The sequence below is a fragment of the Macrotis lagotis genome, chromosome 5, assembly GCF_037893015.1.
Source record: "Macrotis lagotis isolate mMagLag1 chromosome 5, bilby.v1.9.chrom.fasta, whole genome shotgun sequence".
NCBI lineage: Eukaryota > Metazoa > Chordata > Mammalia > Peramelemorphia > Peramelidae > Macrotis > Macrotis lagotis.
In genome coordinates, this window is record NC_133662.1 from 187,164,395 (window position 1) to 187,187,503 (window position 23,109).

A 23,109-nucleotide genomic window follows, 5' to 3' on the forward strand; every position below is an offset into this window, starting at 1 on the left:
TTACCAGGTAAGAAAGACATATATGACACCATGAGGGTGAAAAAAAATGCCATCCTAGTCATTCAGATCAGTTATGTCAACCTTTTTCTCAGTGAGGTGACAGGTATCCTAGGAAGATCCTTTTATTTTCCAATTTACTATCTAACATACTGCCATGTCATCATGGTCAAAAAGGTCAGCAATGTTTGGGTTCCTTAAGACATTGTCCACTTTCAGTGGAAGATATTTGTTTTTCTTAGGTAACTATACAAGTTCTTAAAAACTTTTCTGATCTTTATAAATCACCTGATACATGACACCTTCTTTAAATGACACAACACAGTTGTAGTTGACTTTTATCTTATAAATATGTTTACAAATAGATTTATGTGAGTTCAACATATATGAAAGGAAATATATTTTAAATGAACTTAGAAGAGCTTCTTATTTGAAAAGATTTCTATGGTAATTCCTAGGTGGCTCAGGTGGTAGAGCACTGGGTCTAGAATCAGGAAAACCTGAGTCAAAATACAGTCTCTGATACTTTATTAGATGGATAACTTTGGGCAAGTCATAGCTTCTGTCTGCCTCGATTTCCTCCTTTGTAAAATATGAATAATAAAAAAGCACCTATCTTCTAAAGTTATTATAAAGATTATTTGTAAACCCTAGAAAATTTAGAAAAATTATAGAAATGCTGGCTATTATTATCAATTAAAATAATAAATGAAGAATTATTTTACTGGGCAATAATCATTTAAAATTTATTTGTCTTATTAATCTCAAATTTTACCTAATAGATTTTTTTTTTGGTGAGGCAATCAAGGATAAGTGATTTAATTAGGGTCATTCACATACCTGGTTGATGCCAAATGTCTGACACTGAATTTGAATTCAGGTTTTCCCTGACTCTAGGGCCAGTGCTCTTTCTACTCCACCACTGTTGCTGTGCTCATCCAATAGATTTGCTTAAAACAGGGGCATATAAATATTTGAAATCTAAATAGGGAAGGAAATTTTAAAATATAGGAATATGCATTATTATATTTTATATATTTTCTCAAATAGATGAGCAAGAACAGTAAAGATTAAAGTCTTAACAATAAGCACTAGAAAGAGTTATTATTAAAAAATAAGTGAAATAGGTGAGAGAGAGGTGAGCCAAGATCAATAAGATGAATTGACAGGCAGTCAAGACAGATGAGTTGGTAGGTTCAATCTAAATTATATATCCATCATTCTCTATGGACTTCAATAAATTTCTATTAATCTTTGATTTGAATGAAGGCCACTTTTAAAGAAGTAAAAAAAAATGAAAAATTCAGTAGGCCCATATGAAAGTAAGAGTTACGTGCAAATCACTGAGGAAAATCCAGACCATTCCCTCAAGCTGATTGTTAAGTATATACCACAGAGCAAGCAAAATCCTTTTGGTTTTATTTATAATGTATTTTGTGTTTGGGTTTTCAGTCTTATTTTTTAAACAAAGTAAGTAATTAACTCAACTTAGTTTATATAATGAAATTCTGTCAAACCATATTGTGTATGAAAAGTTGGAAATTGGGGTACAGAGGATAATCTCCCTGCCTTGCTCCGATGAAACTTAGAAGGGTGGGATAACTGTAGAACACTTCTTGTTTTCTTTAAGAAATATAAAGCTGTGTTATCTAATGATGATTTATTTTCTAGGCTTGTAGAAAGTCCCACTGAGTTGATGAAGTTTATCAATAAAAGTCTACAGCTCAGAGTGAAGCACCCCACACTAGTTCATGCTGACTCCTCACGTTCTCACTTGGTGGTTACTGTTACTCTCACTCTATCTGTCCCTTTTGATAATTTCAGTAAGTAGAATGAAGTATTTCTGAAATAATTCCTATTTCAATATTTCTCCTGACACATATTGCATTCTTAACACATGTTTATGGAATCGGATTGAATTGAAAAGATGTGAGACTTGTCCTTATCCCCATGACTGTAGTTTCTCTAGCATTGCAGTCTCAGATTTTCTGGGTCTTAAAAGACTTTTGACACATCCCAACATGGCCTTAACTGTGACCTGCTGTGGTATTTGTTTTTGCCCTATCTCCTGATAAATTAAGGATTCTGCTTAGGTTTACCCAGTTTTTTTTTTTCTGGTCTTGCTTCAAAATCAGACAAGGAAGTGAGATGTTGGGAGGAGAACTATCTGAGGGCTTGCTGAGGGGAGGAGGAAGAGAGCCTATGATACCTGCCAAGGTGATACATATTAAGAGAAATAGTTCCATGGATTTGTCTGTATAAAGGATTGTCCCAATTTACCTGTTATGATGAGAGATAATATAGCTGTATATCAAGATATGGGGAATGACTACTACTCATTGTCAGTAAGGATTTACTAAATATTTACTTTGTTAAATGCTAGAGATACAAAGAAAGACCCCAAATAGTTCATGTTCTAAAAGAATTCAGTGAGGCAGACAACATGCAAACAACTATGTGCAAACAAGACACACACACACACACACACACACACACACACACAGACAATTGGAGATAATCAACAGAGAAAAAGCAAAAGCATTAAAGGTACTAAGACTTTTGGTAACTGGGAGAAAAAAGCCTGGGAGGCATGGGGATGATAAGGAGGGAGAGAATTCTAGTTTAATTCCTACCACATTCAAATAGTTCAAATATTTGGAATATAATTATTGTGCTTCCCTCTGCCCCAAGCCTTTTCCTTTATCAAAGCAAAAAGTTTGCAGATTATACCTTTAGAGCTGGAAGATACTTGTAGATTATAAAATTTAAATCACATTTTTGCAGACGAGGAACTAAGGCACAGAGATGCTATGTTACCTAGAATCGAAAAGGTAGAATTTGAAACCAGGTGTTCCTCCAGCCAACTTTCATTGAAAGTTTATCTTCTAATACCACTAAACAGGCTCTTCCTTCTGTTGTCCATCATCACCATTTCTTTCATTCCCAAGTAGGTGTCTTATAACCTCTTTGCTCTTTCTTCCCTATTTTTCCCCCCTTAAAAATGAGCACAGCTACCATTGTAGCTAGAAAAACCCACTCTTTTTGGTCATCTATATTTTTTCACCAGTTGTGGCCTTTCTGAGCATTAACATTATTGATATTATTTCACATGACTGTGCTACACTTTTGTAATCACTCTTGATTACATTCTTTCTCTTTACAATGAGAGTGGGTAAAAAAAAAATGAAGGCTCTCTTTGCATCCTTATTGTACTCATTAGACAACTCTGTTTTAAATCTCCTATTCCTAATTCTTAAGTAGGAGAAACCTTCCTCTTCTGGATCATAGAGTTTTATTCCAGAAGCTCCTTCTTCTACTCTATCTGGACTCCTTTTGAAACTCTATTATGCTAAAACTTTTGATGCACATCAATCCACTTCCCTTCAAGTTTTCCACCATTTCTACTATAGCTCTTTGTTCCTTTTGGTAAGAATTGTTAGAAAACTTTTTTCATGAATAGAATCCAAATATATTCCTGTACCAGTTCAACTCATGTTCCTACTTCTTTCCTCCACTGCCAAACAGGGCAAGGCTAGTCCCACATCATTTTTGGACTAGTACAGTTTTGTGATTTCATTAGCACAAGTTCATACTATAAACATCAACAGCTCATTTGCAACAGAGTCTTAAAGAGTTGTCTTTGGGACTGAGAGATTAAGGGATTTGACTGGGGTTACACAGCCAGGATGGATCAAAAGCAAGATGTGAACTCAGATCTTCCAAACCCTAGGGCCAGTCCTCTACTATATTACATTACCACAAATATCACCTTATAATAGAAGTAAAGCAAATATGACAGCTATATGTCTTTTTAACAGAACCATAGGGTTCATACATCACAAAGCATATTAAAAGTTGCTGGTACTTCCTGTCCTTTTAGTTTTTTCCTAAATAGAAACAGAAGATAAGGAGATAGAGGTCAAACCCTGTATGACAGAGCTAGAAAAAGGGAATTAATATAATTTTCCCTCTGTGCCACTGGATGCTTTCCAAATTTTAGTGAGATATCTATCAACATATAAATTTAAATAATACAAACTTTTTAAATAAATCTACATTAAAAAATATAAATATCCACTTAGGTATCTGACTAGATAAATGAGAGAAAGATGGAGTGAGAAAGAGAGTTTCCAAATCAAAAAATCCCAGTTGAAATTTTCAACATACAGATTTTTATATGCTTTGGAGTGATAATTTAAACCACTGGAGTTTAAATGTTCACCAAGACAGCATATAGAAAAAAGAGACAAGGTCCCCGGGAAGAGCCCTGGGGTGTGCCTGAATTAAGGGGGCTAAATATGGATGATGAACCAGCAAAGGATACTGAGAAGGAACATTTCAGACAAGCAAGAGGAAAACTAGAACATCATGAAGAAGAGAGCATCCAGAGAGAGAGAGAGAGAGAGAGAGAGAGAGAGAGAGAGAGAGAGAGAAGGGAGAAAAGGTCATCAATGTCAAATGCTGCAGAGAGATCATGAAGGATAAAGACTGAAAATTGGCCATTAGATTTTGGAAATGAGAGATTACATTGGTAACCTTTGGGAAGAACAATTTCATATTTTATAGAGCTGGAAAAACATTAATAAGATTCATCTGGAAGAACAAAAGGTCAAGAATATCAAGGGAATCAATGGGAAAAAAGTGAAGTAAGCTGACCTAGTAGTAGCATATCTCAACTGTATTGCCAATTGTTAGTAAGCAAAACAAGTTGGTACTGGCTAAGAAATAGAGTGGTGGATCAGCAAAATAGATTAGGTATACAGTAATAAACAAACATAATCTAATGTTTTATAAATTCAAAGATCCATGCTTTTGGGAAAAGGAGCTACTTAATAAGCATTGCTGGAAGATTGCAAGGAAAGCTGGAAAACATTTTGGCAGAAACTAAGTATAGACCAACTTCTCAAATCATATACCAAGCTAAGTTCAAAAATGGGTTCATGATATATATATACATATATATATATATATATACATATATACATAAAGGGTAATATCATAAGCAAACTATGGGAGCATGGAAAATTTTACCTGTCACATCTATGGAGAAGGGAAGAATTTATGTCCAAGCAAGAGACAGGGAGCCTTGTAGGAACTAAAAGCTGGATAATTTTGGTTATATTAAATTTAAAAGGTTTAAAATAAAACCAATGTCACCAAGATTAGAAATAAAAACAGAAACCTGGGGGGGGGGGGAATTGTTGTAGCCAGTTTCTTCAGAAAAAGACTTCATTTCTCAAAAATAGAACTGAGTCAAATTTACAAGAATGAATCATTCCTCAGTTGATAAATGGTCAAAAGATATGAACAGGAAGTTTTCAAAAGAAGAAATTGAAGTCATTTATAGTCATGAAAAAAATTCTCTAAATCTCTATTGATTAGAGAAATGATAATTTAAAAACTTTGAGGTGCCATCTCACACCTATCAGCTTGATCAACATGGCGAAAAAGGGGAGGTATTGCCAAATGTTGGAATGGATGTGGAAAAATTGAGATACTAATGCATTGTTGATGGAGTTTTGAATTGATCCAACCATTCTAGAGAATGCTCAAAGGGCTATAAAACTATGTATATCCTTTGACCCAGTAGTACTAGGTTAGCTGATAGGCAGCTAGGTGGCACACTGGATAGAGCACACCAGCCTTAGAATCAGCAGGACATGAGTTTGAATCCAACCACAGACATCTGACACTTACTAGCTGGGTGACCTTGGGGCAAGTCACTTCACCCTGATTGCCTCACATCCAGGACCATTTCCAGTCCTGATTGATATCTGACCACCCAGATGACTCTGAAGGAGAAAGTAAGAATGATAACTGAGCACAACATCCCCTCACTCAAATCCAAATCATGTACTTGTTATGGCATTACTTCTCTGATGTCATGATCTTCTTTGATAACAAAGGTCAAACATATCACTAGGTTGGAAGAAGGAAAAGGTCTTGTATGTACAAAAATATTTATAGCAGCTCTTTATGAGAGTAGTTAAAAATGAAATAGAAAGGATGTCCATCAATTTGGGACTGTATGAACAAATTTTGATACAATCATTGTGAGGTAATACTATTGTGCTATAAGAAATAAAGAGCAGGATACTTTCAGAAAAATCTGAGAAGATAATATGAACTGATGCAAAGTGAAGTGAGTAGAACCAAGAGAACATAATACACAGTAAAGATAATTTCATGCAATGATTAACTGTGAATGACTTAGATATTTTCATCAATATAATAATTCAAACCAATTTGCAAAATGCTATCCATCTCTAGAGGAAGAATTGATGGAGTGCTAATCAATGCATAGTTTTTTTTAACTTCATTTTTCTTGGGGAAGGGGGTAGGTCTCTGTTTTCTTTTGCAACATGACTAATATGGAAATATGTTTTGTCTAATTGTAGATATATAACTATATCAAATTTCTTACCTTCTAAAGGACAAAGTAGGGGAGGGAGAGAATTTGGAAGTTAAAATTTAAAAAAAAAAAAATGTTTAAAAAACTTACATGAAATTGAGAAAAAAATAAATTTAAAAAAGGAAAGAATGGTTTCTTAAATGGTAGAATCAAAACTGGGTTACAACTAGGGTTGAAAGTGAGTGGAATGTGAAAATGTAGAATAGCTATTATTGCTACTTTCTAAGAGTTAAGCATGCAAAGAAAGAGACAGTAGGACAATATGTACTAAATAAGTGGGCAAAAAAGGATTTTCTAAAGTATTTTCTAAAATATTTATAGTAGTTCTATTTGTAGGGGTAAAGAATTAGAAATTGCCTATCAATTGTGAAGTGGCTGAACAAGTTGTGATCTTTGATTGCAATGGAATACTACTGTATTCAATTGATGAATTCAATGATTTTAGAAAAAACATGGAAAGATTTGTACGAAATAATGAAGAGTGAAATGAGTAGAACCAAAAGAACACTGTTTACAGAAACAGCAATATTGTTTTAAGAATGACTTTGTGGGGGCAGCTAGGTGGTACAATGAATAGAACACCGGCCCTGGAGTTAGAAGGACCTGAGTTCAAAACTGGCCTCAGACATTAAATAATCACCTAACTGTGTGACCTTGACCAAATCACTTAACCCCATTGCCTAGCAAAAACAAAAACAAACCAAAAGAATGCCTTCATGCAAATAAGTCATTTTGACTATATAAATATCCAAATTATGAAAAAGATGCTATCTGCATCTAGAGAAAGAATTAATAAATAGAAGTATGTATAGAATAATTTTACATACATATGTATATTTCTATTTGTGTCTAGTGATAGCCAATTTATGTCTAATGATAGATATGTCTAGGACAGAGGAAGAAAAGAGGGAAAAAAAAGAAAAAAGGAAATTTGTTATATATTTACTATATTACATATAATTTTATTATATATTTTTAAAGTATAGCAAGTTGTACATAATAGATTTTTAGTTTCATGTGCAATCATCATTGTTATCATTCTATGTTATGGAAATTCTTGTTTTATTACATAAATAAAAATAAAATAAATGTGGGAGAGAAAAGAAAACGGGATGAGAAGATTAACAGGAAAGTGTTATTGGCAAAAAGAAGCACTTTTGCTAATATTGGAGCAAAGAAAAAGATAATGTGGGGGGAGGGGTAAAGTTGAACCCAATTGAGATTAAATGACAATTTGTCATTTGCCCAGTCAGTTGGGTGACTTCCTCTAAAAGCATTCTACAACATAAAGGCAGGAGGGAAGGGAGTTGGTGAGGTAGGGACAGTAGGTCAAAAGGGAAAGGATTTATAGGAGTGAGGAAAACTGATCTGGTTTACTATAGCATTAAGGTGCTGAAATAAGGAAAGTGAGACCAGAGAAGGGACAACAGACTAAGAAATCAGGGAAGGAAGGAATGATCAGATATTGAAGAGGATGAACTTTAGGTTTAGGAAAGATGAGATGCAGGAAGAAATGGAATGCTAGTAGATTAGGATTAGACAAAGAAATTGAAGGGTTCTCTGATCCTTATGTTTGGTGATGAGATCAAGGTAATGATCATCCATGTGTGGAAGTTGAAGAAGTCATTGAACTAAGAAGCATTGCTATTTGCATTCAAGACTACAGAGAACGCCTTCAGAGGAGAACCAGACCACCATAACTGAATCTTTTCAGATTCTCTAGGATCTTACCAGACCATTTACTTCTTTACTCTTCAGGCAATGAACTGAATCTCATATGATATGGGCCAACTTGCTCTTATGCTGTACAAATGTTTGTACAAATTGATATGCACCAATGGAGGAAATAGCCTCACCAATGAAGTCACAGATACATCAAAGCATCCAGAAAAACCAGTATTCCAAAAAAAGTCCAAGAAGAAAATCTGGATAGACCTTGCATGTAAGTCACTAATAAAAGATAGGAATATAAATGGTCATCAAATCCAAACCCCTTGTTTTTACCAATGAGAGAAACTAAGACCAAAAATGGTGTTAAGTGATTTTTCCCAAGGGAACAGCAGAGCCAGAACTCAAATTCAGATTCTCTAGATTCCCAATTTCCTTCTCTCATCACACATCTCCCATCATACCTATTCAGAAGCTCCTTTATGCCTGACATCATCCCTTCTAACCTAGAGGAAGATTGCCACATGTCCAATCAATCCAATCACAACAGCTATCATAGTGGCCAAAACAATAGGATTGATCTTTTGTTTTACCATTTACCAGTTTATGTGACCTTAGGCAACTCAAACTCTCTGAGCTTCCAATTCCTTAACTACAAGAATAGTCATTCTGGGTAAATTCAAGAAGGCAGAGTATCAGGAAGAAGTACAGTGAGTGCTCCTCCAAAGCTCTTCCAGATAGATCTAGGTAATGAATCCGAATCAATCCTGATTGAGAAATCCAAGGGGGAAAAAACAGTCATTTATCCAGCCCTGGTAGGCATAGGGAGATGAGAAGTCTATAGACTCTATGTTTGGTGTATATTCAGGAGCAATTGGTGCTTTCTAGGACCCCAGAGTTGAGGTCCCAAACCCACATAAAGAACTATGAGCTCATGCAAGGTACAGGAACAGATGCCAATTGTCAGCTTTAACATCCATTGCCATTTTTGGGTTTCCAGGAGCAGCTAAGTGGTATGTGCAATCCAGCCTCAAACATTTAATAGCTATGTGGTCTTGGGCAAGTCATTCACCTTGGTTGCCTCTGTTTTTTTCATCTGTGAAATGAGCTGGAAAAGGAAATAGAAAAACCACTCTAGCATTTTTGCCAAGAAAACTCCAAATGGGATCATAAAGAGTCAGATATGACTGAAAAGGATTCAACAGCAACAACAAGGAGTTATCATGGGCCCTAGGATGGGTACTGATTGAGAAACAAGTTCAGAATCAAACAGCAGTTGGGTGACTCCCGAGGAGCTGAGCAAGGTCTTAATTCAATCTCAAATTCATGCCAGTATAAATCCTGCAGAGGGATAATCAGGGCAAGAATCATAGAATGAAATGAAACCTATAGTCCTTCATTCTGAAGAACCAGAGTGATGGTAGAGTCCTGTAGCAGCCTGCTGTGGCTTTTGCCCAAGCCCAGGTCAGGAACTTGCAGAGCTCAGAATACTACTACTACTACTACTACTACAACTAATAATAATAATGATAATAATAATAATAATAATAATAATAATTAGGGAGAGGAACAATGACCAGACTTTTCCCTGGATCAGAAAGCTTTTAGGTCTTTATAGTCTGAGTTGTCCCTGAAAGCCTGGAATAATACAATACTCAAAAATCTTCTAAGAAAGCAATAATAGGTTCAGACCAGACATTCCCTCCAGAAGGATGCAGTACCTGGTCCCTAATATAACATCTAAAATTGGAAAGTAGGCTAAAAGAATGAACAAACAACAATCCACTATAATAAAAGTAGAAGAAAATGTAAAGTATCTTTCAGCAAAACTAGCTAACATTGAAAGTAGATTGAGTAGGAAAAAATTTAAGAAGCATGGGACTATCTAAAAGCCATTACCAAACTTTCATCATACTTCAAGAAATCTTTAAGAGAAAACTGTTCAAATCTCTTGGAACCAGAGAGCAAAGGAGAAATAGAAAGAATTCACCAGTCACCTCCTGAAAGAAACACTGAAATGAAAATTCTCAATCATAGCCATCATATCCATAACTTCTAGATAAAAAAAATACTGTTAACATCCAGAAAGAAAAATCCAAATAACTAGGAGCCATCAGAATTTCACATGATTTAATAGCCACAACTACAAAAGAGTGGAGAGTTTGGAAAACAACGACAGAAGATAGAGATTTACAATAAAAAACAACCTACTCAGCAAAGTATAATCCTCCTGTAGAAAAAAAACAACCTAACTTTTAATGAAATAGAAGACTTTAAATCATTCCTGATAAAAAGATCTCAGCTCCATAGAAACCTTGAAATTCAAAGTTCAGAGTTGAGAAACATGAAAAAGATCAACATAAATGAACACTCATAAAGACCTAAACAAAGATAAATTGCTTGCCTTCTGATATGGCGAGATAATGTGTCCTTTTTGAATTCTACTTTTCTATATTTTCTATAAATTTTCTTCTTTTCCTCCCTTCTATCAATTGAGATTGGAAGAAAAACAAATCCCCTATTACAAACATGTACAGTCAAGAAAATCTAATTTTAACATTGGTCATATACAATATACATTTCTTGAGGACATAATCAATGTAAATATGTATGATACATATATCTGTAATTTCTTATTGTATAATAGTATTTCCTCATGTAAATATTATGACTATTTCAACCTTTCTTCAATTTATGAGCACCCTCTTGGATTTCAATTCTTTTCCACTTCAAAAAATATTTTCAATATTTTTATACATCCTTAAAGTCAGTTTTGCTTAATTTATCTTCATCCTAATTCCTTCTCCCTTCTCTTTTCCTTTTCTCTTTTGAGTGAATGAGCATATTGAGCCTTATACTGGCTACACAAATGGGTTTTGGGGAAGAAAGTAGTTTGTAAACTATGTAAAGTATCATAAAAATATACATTTTTCATCCCTTCTAGCACCTTTTAGGGCCTTTTTCCATCATTTCCCCATGGTCTCCAGCATCAACAACTTCTCCAATATTCATGTTATGTCTACAAATACACTATCTGATGTCTTTAAAAACAAACAAATGGGGCAGCTAGGTGGCAGTGGACAGAGCACCTGCCCTGGAGTCAGGAGTCCCTGAGTTTAAATCTGGCCTCAGACACATAATAATTAACTAGCTGTGTGGCCTTGGGTAAGCCACTTAACCCCATTGCCTTGCAAAAACTAAAAAAAAAATTAAAGCAGTTTGCTTTAGTAGCAAAGAAAGAAAAAGCAATTGGTATAATACATAAATGTAAGGTAATATTATTGTTCCATAAGAAATGATAAAGGAAGTGATTTCAGAGAAACCTGGGAAGACTTCTATAAAAGAATAAAAATTGGAATGAGAATGAGAATAATTTATATAATAACAATAAAACATGATAAAAAACAACTTTAAAAGACTTAAGAACTGTGATTAATGCAATGACCAATCACAATTCTATGTTGAAACATGTTACCTACCTGCAAAATGAAATACATATTTTTGTTTATATGTATGTAAATATAGATACACAATATATAAACATATAAATATATGTATATACATATATGTATATTGTGTGCATACACACAGGAAGGAAGACAGAGAGATAGAAATAGATATAGATATGGCCAATATGAGAATTGGTTTTGTTTGAATATGACTATTTGTTATATATAAATATGACTATTTGTTATTTGCTCTATCCACTGCACCACCTAGCTGCCCTGATTTAAAATTTTTAAAATTTTATTTATTTTTTCTAATTACATGTGAAGGTAGTTTTGTACTTGTTCAATACTGTATAACATATTTCCATGTTAGAAAGACGAATTAGAGGGATGGGGGGGGAATCATGAGAAAGAAAAAACTTTAATAGAAACTTTAAAGAGTGAACATAGTTTGTTTTGCTCTGCATTCAGATCTCTGGATGTTGACAGCATTTTCCATAAAAGGACTCTCAGGATTGCTTCAAGGAACTGAGTCCATTATAGTTCATCATCTCACAGTGTTGTTTTTAATGTGTATAATGTTCTCTTGGTTCTGCTCACTTCACTTAGTGTCAGTTCATGCAAGTCCTTCTAGACTTTTCTAAAGTCTGGATGATCATGATTTCTTAGAAAACAGTAGTCCTCCATCACATTCCATAATTTGTTCATCCATTCCTCAGTTGATGGGCATCCCCTCAATTCCCAATTCTTTGCCACTATAAAAAAGAAAAGCTGCTATTAAATTTTAAAAAGTTGCTATAAATATTTTTGCATATTTCATATAAGTTATTAGATTTTCCTGACACTAAATCTAAACCTGCATCTCTGCAACATCCTATGATTCCTGGCTCTGTTCTTGAAGGTCAAGAACAAGTCTAATTTCTCTTCCATATAACTGCCTCTTACAATCTGGCCTCGGCCTTTCCTGGAAGAATCATTATTGACCTCTTAATCATCAATCCTGTGGTCTTTTCTCAACCCAGATTCTTAACTTTCAAAACATTAGGGAGCTATTGGCCATTAGTCTGCTTTCTTGAAATTCCTTCCTTGGCTTCCACAAGACTACTCTTCTGCTCCTTATCCTTCCTCTCTCCTAAGTTCTACTCTGATATATATATATCACTGTCCAACTCCAGAGGTTTTAGTGGCTTTCTACTGTCTCTAGGATAAAATACAGTCTTCTCAGTTTGGTATTTACCACCTTTCACAACCTGGATTCATCTTTTTTGGAATGACATCCTTTCAAAGGTCTACTACATTCTATTTAAGTTGGCCCACTTCCCAAATCCCATAGTCAACATTTCACTCCCTTCCTGAACATGAAATAATCTCCTTCCTGACTTCTACCTCATGGCATTCCTAACTTTTTTTAAGGCTTAGCTTAAGGGCTGCCTCCTACACAAGGCCTCCTCAGAAACTCCCCAAATAGTACTTTCCTTCCTCCATTATCAAAATTACTTTATATTTACTTTGCATGTATTTTATGTAGACTAACAGAGTAGATGATGTTGAGTGAATGGAACCATTCTTGTTTTTGTGTCTTTCATGCCTTACACATGATAACTGCTAAATAAATGTTAAATTGAACTTAATTGAGTTGTTTATATAGAGGAACAGGCACACCCAGCAGGTAATGAAATTGGGTAGAAGGGCCAACAACCTATGACTAAGTGGGAGAAGATCTGACAAGATCACTGCTAGGGCCTATGTTTTCCATAACTGGTTAGTGAAAAGGACTTGTGATGGTATTTATTTTTCCTTTTCTTTGTTTTTATCTTGAATAAATACCAAAAACACTACCACATGTATAGTCACTGAGATAACTAAACAAATATTTGAAAATGAATTGTATAACCTTGAAAAATTTGAAGACTATCATAGTTATTGAATTCAACAAATAGCTATTAAGTATTTACTATGGTTAAGAATGGTCACCCTCGGGCAGCTAGGTGGTGCAGTGAATAGAACTGGTGGCCCTGGAGTCAGGACCTAAGTTCAAATCCAGCCTTAGACACTTAATAATCACCTAGCTGTGTGGCCTGAGGCAAGCCACTTAACCCATTGCCTTGCAAAAAAAAATCTAAAAAAAAAAAAAGAATGGTCACCTTAGAATGGTCACCATGTTCAAGAACAGGACAAGAGGAAATGGCCTTTCATTGCAACCTAAGGAATTTAGGGTTGATGTAAAGAAGTTTGCTTTAGGTTATCAAAGAGAAGCAATAGAATCTCTTTTTCTTGAAGCCTATAAATTTAGATTTTTTTTCTGTGTAGAATAATTTTTTCTGGTGTTAATGAAAATGGAAACATTTGCTCATAGTGTAACTTAACCTCACTGGAAAACATTGTTCACTTGTCTTGAGACAAGTATTGGCAATTAGAGATTAGTCTAACATCCAACAGAGAAATGATGATACTCTTTTCATTTTTTTTTTTTTTACTTTTGGTATTATTGCCAAAAGAAACCACTAATTATCACTGCAGTTTTTCCAGTCCATATATAAGACATAAAGTGAATGATAACAGTTCTACAGACTCAGGAATATGTTGAATCTATTGGCCTCTGAGCTGAAGGTTCATCAGCAACAGCCCTTGTGACATGAATTCATATTTTCCCTATCATCTTTTTTTGCCTCACAAAATACCAGTGGTTTTCCCCTCATTTATAGCAGATCAACAATCAAGTCAACAGCCATGTAAAGAGATACTGTGCACCACTCCTCAGAAAGTAATGAAAGGAGAGAAGCCCAGCTTCTCTCCTCGAGGTCTTTCTGCAGCACCAATCCCTCTGGACTCCACAGAACAACAGAAGCAGATCCAAACCAAGTTACAACTCGTGGACTTGGCTGGCAGTGAATGTATTGGTAAGTTGGCCCTTCCAGAAGTGATAGCCCTGGCATGATAACACTTAACTTGAACCTAACTTGTCTGCAGAATAGAGAGCTTAGGAAAATGTAGGAAAGATATAATAAAAGTTTGAACCTCTGTACCTTAATATCCTTTGTAGATAATTTTTTTAATCTTCACCACATCCTAATGGGCTTTTTTTTCTTTTAACAACTGTAGTCTATTCCAGTCTAGAAATAATGTTTTGAAAATTAAAGCCTATATCATAAAGAAGCATTTGGTCTTGATGACCAAGAGTTTTAGTTGCTGATTATTCAGCTTGTTACAGGACCAAAGTTAATGGAATATAGTTTAATATACTCCCTATGTGAAAAAAGAACTAAATAAAACTAGGTGAAGCAAGATCCTTCCTGTGAAATCTTCATTCTTCATTTTTTCTGACATTCTGATTTTTCATTAATTATATTCTTTGTGATATTTAGGAAAACTCAAAAACTAAATTCAAAAGGCAAGTAAGAAACAAGTGTGGCTTTGGTTTCCCTTAGGTATGTCTGGAGTGACAGGGACAAACCTGAGAGAGACCTCATTTATAAATCGAAGCCTAGCAGCCCTAGCTGATGTTCTGGGGGCTCTGTCAGTGCACCGGGGACATATTCCTTACCGGAACAGCAAACTCACCCACCTACTCCAAGATTCCATTGGTAACTCTCTTTCACTTTTCCCTTCTCTCTTGTGTGTGTGTGTGTGTGTGTGTGTGTGTGTGTGTGTGTGTGTGTGTGTGTGTGTTCTATACCAGAAGGATATTTGAGAAGAACTCAGCACAGTCTCTGCCTCTCCTGTAAGACCAGAGTCATACTTCCATCATGTGTAGTGATTACCCAGTGAGCTTGATTCTATTTTCCTTCCTCTCCCCAATTCAGTTAGGATCATTAGAGTTGTGCATATTTATGAGACATATGAGATGTGCAAATTTAGAGACATCTCTAGTCCCAATTTTCATATGGATTATTTTGTTGGAGTCCTCCAAACTCCTATTGGTCAGATCTACTGTAGTTAGCTATGCTTTGACCCTGCCATAGAGGTATCATTTTGGTCCTCTTCATCTATGAAGGACAACAATCAACTAGAATCATAGATTTAGAGCTGGAAGGAAACCTTGGGATCATCCAGTTTAACCTTCTAATTTTTTAGATAAGGAAATTAAGCCCCAGAAAGATTAATTGTTTGCCCACAGTTATAAATTTAGTAAGTCAGAGAGCTGGACTCTGAATTGGATGCCTTCTCTGATTCTAGTACAACTTTCTATCTACCATATTAATCTCTCTGTCTCTGTCTCTTCCTCTCTTTCTCTCTCATCCCTCTCTCCTTCCAACAAAAATTTCCCTATCCTTCAAAAAAGGAGGGGAGGGAAAATAGAATTGTATTGAATGTTTACTACGTGTCAGAAACTATACCGAGTGATTTACAATTATCTCATTTGATCCTCACAAACACCCTTGGGGAGTAGGTACTATTATGATTTCCATTATACACCTGATGAAACTGAGGCAGAGGTTAAATGACTAATTCAGGACCACACAGCTAGGGTAGATTTGAACTCAAATCTTCCTGACTCCAGGATCATACCATACCATCATACCATACCACCTGATTCTCATAGCCCAGGGCTTACCTCTTCCACCAATCCTTTGCTCATACATTTTAGTCTTCTCTTAATTCCCATGGTGTGTGTATATGTGTATATATATATATATATATATATATATATATATATATATATATATATATGGGGAGAGAGAGAGAGAGAGAGAGAGAGAGAGAGAGAGAGAGTCTACCTGGGACAATTTAGTCCTTCATTTTTAGCTATCTTATATTGATTGCTAATTGTTTCATGTGTGGGTTTCTTGGACCCAAAATAAATTGTAGGGACTTTGAAGACAGAAACTGTGTCTTCCGCATTGTCCAAGGGGGTCGGCACATGATAGAAACTTAATGACTGGCTATAGAGTGAATCACTCAGCTGCAGAGTAAGAAGGTTGAGTCTTCCATATTTTGGGAACATGAGACACCAATTTGTGGCATTCTAAGCAATTCTTGACTCTGCTCTACCAATCTTACCCTTCCTTTTCTCTCTCCTCTCTCTTTTTGTATTTGTCTGCTTCTTCATTCATTGGGTCTTCTCTAAAGAATTGCTTTAAGTAATGCTTTATAGCTCCTCCAGTAGGAGAGGGAGGCTTGGGGAACAGGACATCCTTCTCTCCCCGTTTAGTAGACAGAATCCCTGAGAAGACACTCATGTTCAAGGGTGAGGATAAAAGAACACATAAAATGAAAGAATACCCAAGAAAGTGCTTTGAAGCTAAAAACACTATGGAATATGATGGAATTGTTGCTATTCTCATCATCATTAGTGGTGGGCTCACTATGGACTTATAGATAATGACTCACCAGAACTAAAGAAGGTGCAGGAGAGAAGGAGAAAGAAGTCACATCTCTTAATCTGCTTCCTTCTGGCCAATAGTTATTATTTTCTGTGCCTTGATAATTTTAGGATTGAGACCCCTGAGGGCTGAGGAAGGTGGATGGAGGGGAGGGGAATAGATAAGAAAGTTGGTAACAATTCCCATTGTGCTGTATTTTCTTATTGGGTAAGCAATTTTTTTTCTCCTTCTAAGGGTACATGTTTACTCGTTTGTCTTTTTTATCCAAAGGAGGTGATGCGAAGTTATTGGTGATGCTCTGTGTGTCCCCTTGCCAGAAGTATTTGGCAGAAACGCTGCAGTCTCTGGGATTTGGAAATCGAGCAAGACAAGTTCAGAGAGTCCAAGCCAAGAGAAGAAATGTGCTTGTGTCAGGCAAATCCAAATGAGAGAGAAGATTCTAGTGGATTAAAAATATTAATGAGTTCCTCATCCTGAAATGTAGCTTCTTGTCAGAGAGCCATGCTTTAAAGTGCAAGTTGCCAGGAAAAAAAATTCTTTTATTTGGACTTCACAAACACAGTTTTATTCCAAGAGAGGAATAATAAACATTGACAAGAGGTCCCAAACAGTATCAGTAACAAATCATCAAAGAAATCATAAGCACCAGGATTTGAGGTGGGGGCTGGGGGCGGGGCGAAGAGAAGGCTAAATGAAATATTTTATCAGATCCATCTTTTTCTCGAACACCATGTTGCAACTGATAGAATTGGGAAGGGAAGGGAACTACAACTGTGAAAATAAAATTATAGAATAGCATCCAACCAAACTGAAGGGGGTAGCCATGGGGGTAAGGGGGAAAACACTGGGCCAGGGCCTGTTTCTGCAGCAAAGACTTTCCAGCTGTTTCAAACATTGTCACAACATTCATTTTAATTCCCTTAAAAATTAAAATCATAAATCTAACACTTGTATGGAGAGAAGGTGGTTACAAGTTCAACAGCAGGGGTTACAACTACAAAAAGACCGATCTTCTTCAGGCTTTGCAAATGTGGTAATTGGTAACATATGTAGCTAACGAGATTTGACCTTGGACTTCTACAATGGAGCTAGGTTTAGAAAGTGTGAGGTTGTCCACATCCTCAGCTTTTGAAGAGGAAGGAAATGAGGTCAAATAGCCATCCTGAATGCTGGTTCATTTTCACAGAGGGGTGTGTCCTGTCTTAGAAACTCTCAAGTTGCCATTGTCCATCATGGACAGTCATCAAATGGAAAAAAAGACAGGAGTCTGCACTAGAGGACAGAAACATCACTTAATTCTAATGTGTAATATTCACTTTAAATTTCATTTAATTTTAATATTGGTTCCAAAAATGGGGAGCTTTGGCATGGAGAAATGAGGAGTTGTCTCACATGTGGTAGCATGAATGGTTTATGTGTATATGAGAAAAATATATCCTCAGGTTCCCCTCATCCTCATGTGATGGGGAAGGAATTTCTCTAACCTCTAGTTAACACAGACTAAACAACTCTTTGGTTGGTGTCCCATGTGCCAAACCAAGATTCCCATAGGGTTCCCAGCTGTGCCACATAATGATAGGTCTGTGAACTATGCCCCTTTAATTATCATATGCAAAATGATCCCAAATGAGATGAAGCATTTCCTCATTATTTAAAAAAAAAAACCAGGGAGCAGCCACCACTGGGGGTGTCCTTCTCCTCTTGCCTTCCTGCTCCCCATCAATTCAGGCTGGGTTGCTTAACTGCTCAGAAAGCATCATATCATTCAGGGAGATGGAGAGCCAACAGATTTTACTTTCATTACTGCCCCTGCCTCCTTAGGCCTCCTCCACCTGTCTAACCTATTGACATAACCCTTGAACCTTTCCATCCACCCTACAGGTGAACTATCCCAATTAGAGTGTCAGCTTTTTGAGAGTAAAGGCTTTGCTATTTACATGACCAGACCTTTGTCACATAACTCCTTAATTCATGTTGCTATAGACCTGGGGACTAGTAAAAATTCATAGCAGGCCATAATCAAAAGCTGCTGTTTTACTGTCTGCACAATATTTAAAGAATTGAATCTAATACAGTATATATATATATATATATATGCATATATATATATGTGTATATATAATATTATTCTACTATCTAATACTCTAGTCCTAGTGTTCAGAGAGAAGCAGCAAAGGTAAAATGATCATCTATAATAGGAGCCTTCACCTTCCCTGACAATAGAAACAGAATTCTTGAGAATAATCTTTTGAATAGAAGAGAGCAGAGAAAGACATAAAACACTGAAATTATTTGGTGCGCTTAATATCCTTGAAGGAATAAATGAAAAGACATAGAACCAGAAACATGTTGTTTTAAGTAACACTGCTTACCTTTCTGACCCTAATACACATCTCTTCACTTTCCCTATAAGGTCAGAGAGCTACAACTCTGCTTTGAAGACCAAAAATGGAAAGAAAGGCTGTACAGTGTTTTAGAGATAAACATTAAACACTGTTATCTTTAAAAGACTAACATTACTGGAAGCTACGATTGAATCTCTTTGCATCCCAAATATAGAGCCAGTAATGCTAGATCTTCTAGGCACTGCCATGAGAATATGGGAGTTGAACTACTCTCCTGCCCACCCCTCCAAAAAAATAATCATTCCTATGATGAAAAGAGGGACAGGAATAAGGACTGGAGCTGTGATTTCATTTGTATTGGGAGCTCCTATTAATACAGGTTCAAATTATACTCTGAGAGTTGCCTTGAGAACCAACAGATTAAGTGATTTTGCCCAGGGTCACAGAGTCTGTGTCCTATCCACCCTGCTGCCTCTGCTTAAGATGTTTATTTTAAAAAATAATCCTAAAAAAGACAATCATTCCTAGAAGGTAGATGACGATGAATTAGTGATCTGTTCCTGTCCTTTGCCTATCATAACCTGGCTTGACAGCAGGTCATACAGAATTCCTAACTCTCAGAAGAGAGAAGAGAAAATTGTGTCACACACACACACACACACACACACACACACACACACACACACACACAGAAATTTAAATAATTCATTGCTCCTCTGCCCACACAAAATTTAAGGAATCATTATGCTCACTTCTGCTCTCCCAGGAAAGGACAGGATTTAATGAGAGAGGTTCACTCCCATGGCCAAACATTAGGTGCATCCCAGAAGCCAACCACTGTGCTAAACCACTGGGTATGCAAAGGAAGACGAGTCCCCACACTCAGAAGTTCACAATCTAATGGGGAAAACAACATGCAAACAATTATATACCAACAAGGGGTATACAAAATAAATTGGGGTTAATATCAAAGAGAAGGGACTAAGATTAAGGAGAACTGGGAAAGGCTCCTTGCTGAAGCTGGAACTTGAGCAAAGACATAAAGGAAGCTTGAGAATCCAGGAGCTGGAGAGGAAGATGAGAGTTTTAGGCAAGAATACTCCTGAGCAACCAGTGAAAATGCTTGGAGTTTAGAAGAGAGAGAAAGGGAGAGAGAGCACAGTAACTGGGACAAACCTCTATTTGTCTATTCATTTTCAGGGGAAAAGACAGAAAAGGACTAAGAACGAAACCAAGGGATTACTACTTTCCTGGTTGTCTGGAAGGCAGGAAGACAAAACAGGAAAGAAACCACAGAAATTCTGAGTCTTGAAGATCCACCTTTTACTTCTTGAAAGCTATATGGTCCTATTCATGTTTCTCGTTGGTCAAGGCAATGTCTTTTAAAAATGGATGCCTTTTATATTTAACAGCATTCTTTTCCAAATATATACCTCCCTCCCTCTCCTCTAGCCAGAATGTTATTCTTTATAAAAACAGACTAAAAAAAAAAGAAAAAAGGAAAAAATATCAAGTCTGACAGTATATACAGAAATCACACCTATGAGCCCCCAGTTTTTTTTTCAAAGAAAACAATAGGTGCATTTTCTAATCATCTCTTGGGACGAACTTGATCATTATAATTACACAGCACCTAGTTTTAAATTATTTATATCCCCTTTCTATTATAATCATTGTGCATATTGCTTTCCTGGTTCTGCTTATTTCATTCTATATCGTTTGACATGTAAGTCTTCCCATACTTTTATGAATTCTTCATATTAAAGTCTAGAAACTTGTTCAGTCATTCTAATATGGGTCTATTGTGCTTAATTATGTTTAGTTGCCACCAGGAAAGGTCAATTGTTTATTTTTAAATTTGGAGTGCTGGTATGGGAAAGGGGATTTTTTTTTTTAAAGAAAGAATTAAGAGGGATATTGAAATATTTTTTAAAGCCAGAAAAGAACAAAAGGAGATTTAGAGGCAGACATAGATAAGTCATACAACTTTAAAATTTTAAAAAAGAAACAAATGGAATTCATTATATGTTTTTAAAAAAAGAGCAAGGTTTTGTAATGAAGATTGGTAGTTTCATATATAATTCTTTTTTATTCTATGAATATGAAATGATTGTATTAATTGGTGTTTGTCAAGTATAGAATTATTCTTGAGAAATATGTCTAATCATTTCCCAATCAATGGGTGTCTACTCCCCATTCTTTGGAGCCACAAAAAATACTATGAATATTTTGGTGTATGTGGGAACTTATGTCTTTGACTTCCTTGAAGCATATGCCTAGCAATGGGATCTCTGAGTCAAAAAATGTGTAAATGGTTAATTAAGGGAATAAATTAGATATACAATATTCAATAATAAATGACCACAGTAACTTAGTATTTGAGAAACCCAAGATACAAGATATTGTGGCAAGAACTTACTATTTGACAAAAACTGCTGAGAAAATTAGAAAACAGTCCAGCAGAAACCAAGCACAGACTAACACCAAGCACAGACTAACAACTCATACTATAGATCAACATAAAGTCAAATAAGGTCACATCACAAAGGATGGTGTCATATGCAAATCAAAGAAGCATGGAAATTTGTACTAACAGATCTGTGAAGAAGGGAAGGATTTGTGAATAAACAAAAAAGAGTATCATGAGGTTAAAAAAAGGATGTTTGACTACTTGAAATTTAAAAGGTTTTGCACAAATAAAACCAATGCAGCCAAAATTAGAAGGAAAGCAGGAATGTGGGAAAAAGTTTTATAAGCAGATTTCTATGATAAAGCCTTCATTTTTTCAAATATAGGCAATGGGACAAATTTATGAAAATAAGAGCCTTTCCCAAATGATAAATGGTCAAAGGATATGAATAGGAAGTTTTTAGAAAAATAAATCAAAGAGGGGCAGCTAGGTGGTACAATGGATAGAACACCAGCCCTGGATTCAGGAGGACCTGGGTTCAAATTCAGATACTTAATAATCACCTAGCTGTGTGATCTTGGACAAGTCACTTAACCTCATTGCCTTAAATAAATAAAATTTAAAAAAATAAAGCTATCAATAGTCATATGAAAAATGCTCTAAATCACTAATAATTAGAGAAATTCAAATCAACTCTGAGATAACCCCCTCATACTTATAAACTGGCTAACATGACGGAAAATGAAAATTACAAAGGCTGGAGGGAAAACGGATAAACAGGACAATAATTGGTGGAGTTGTGAGCTGGTCCAACCATTCTGGAGAATGATTTAGAGCTATGCCCAAAGGACTATAAAATTGTGCATACTATTTTGCCCACCATTTATCAGTTGTTCAGTGGTGTCCATTCTTTGTAACCCCATGGCATGAAAATACTGGCCATGGGGTTTTCTTGGCAAAGATACCATTTCCTTGATCAGGGGATTAAGGCAAACAGAGGTTAAGTGACTTGCCCAGGACCACACAGATAAATGCTTGAAACCAGATTTGAACTCCAGTCTATCTGACCCCAGACCTAATACTCAATCCATTGAACCATATAGCAACCTCTTAGTACTAGCTCTGTATCCCAAAGAGATAAAAAAAGGGGGGGGGGTGGACCTATTTCTATAAAAAATATTTATGGCAGCTCTTTTTTGGATTGGCAAAAAATTGAAAATTGAGATTCCAATCAATTGGGGAATATCTGAACAGGTTGTAATATATAATTGTGATAGAGTATTATAGTGCTATAAGAAATGACAAAGGATTCATAAAAAACCAAGAAGAATTATATGAACTGATGCAAAGTCAAATTAGTAGAATCACAAGAATATTATGCACAACAATAGGAATATTGTAATGATAATCAACTGTGAAAGACATAGTTACTCTGATCAAAACAATGACTGATGATAATTCCAAGGGACTGATGATGGAAAATGTTCTTTACTTCCAGAGAGAA

At 35.7% G+C, this 23,109-nt stretch overlaps 1 protein-coding gene across 2 annotated transcripts in view; it reads left to right on the forward strand.

Moving 5' to 3' along the window:
- KIF25 (kinesin family member 25) overlaps window positions 1-17,333 on the forward strand; it is a 112,832-nt gene extending 95,499 nt beyond the window's left edge. For both annotated transcript variants that reach the window (XM_074190300.1, XM_074190301.1), the window contains 4 exons: window positions 1,669-1,820; window positions 14,232-14,426; window positions 14,955-15,110; window positions 17,121-17,333. In XM_074190300.1, the coding sequence (XP_074046401.1) occupies window positions 1,669-1,820; window positions 14,232-14,426; window positions 14,955-15,110; window positions 17,121-17,278 (661 nt within the window). In that variant the 3' untranslated portion in view covers window positions 17,279-17,333. The remainder of the gene's footprint in view (window positions 1-1,668; window positions 1,821-14,231; window positions 14,427-14,954; window positions 15,111-17,120) is intronic.
- Window positions 17,334-23,109: the final 5,776 nt, after the last annotated feature.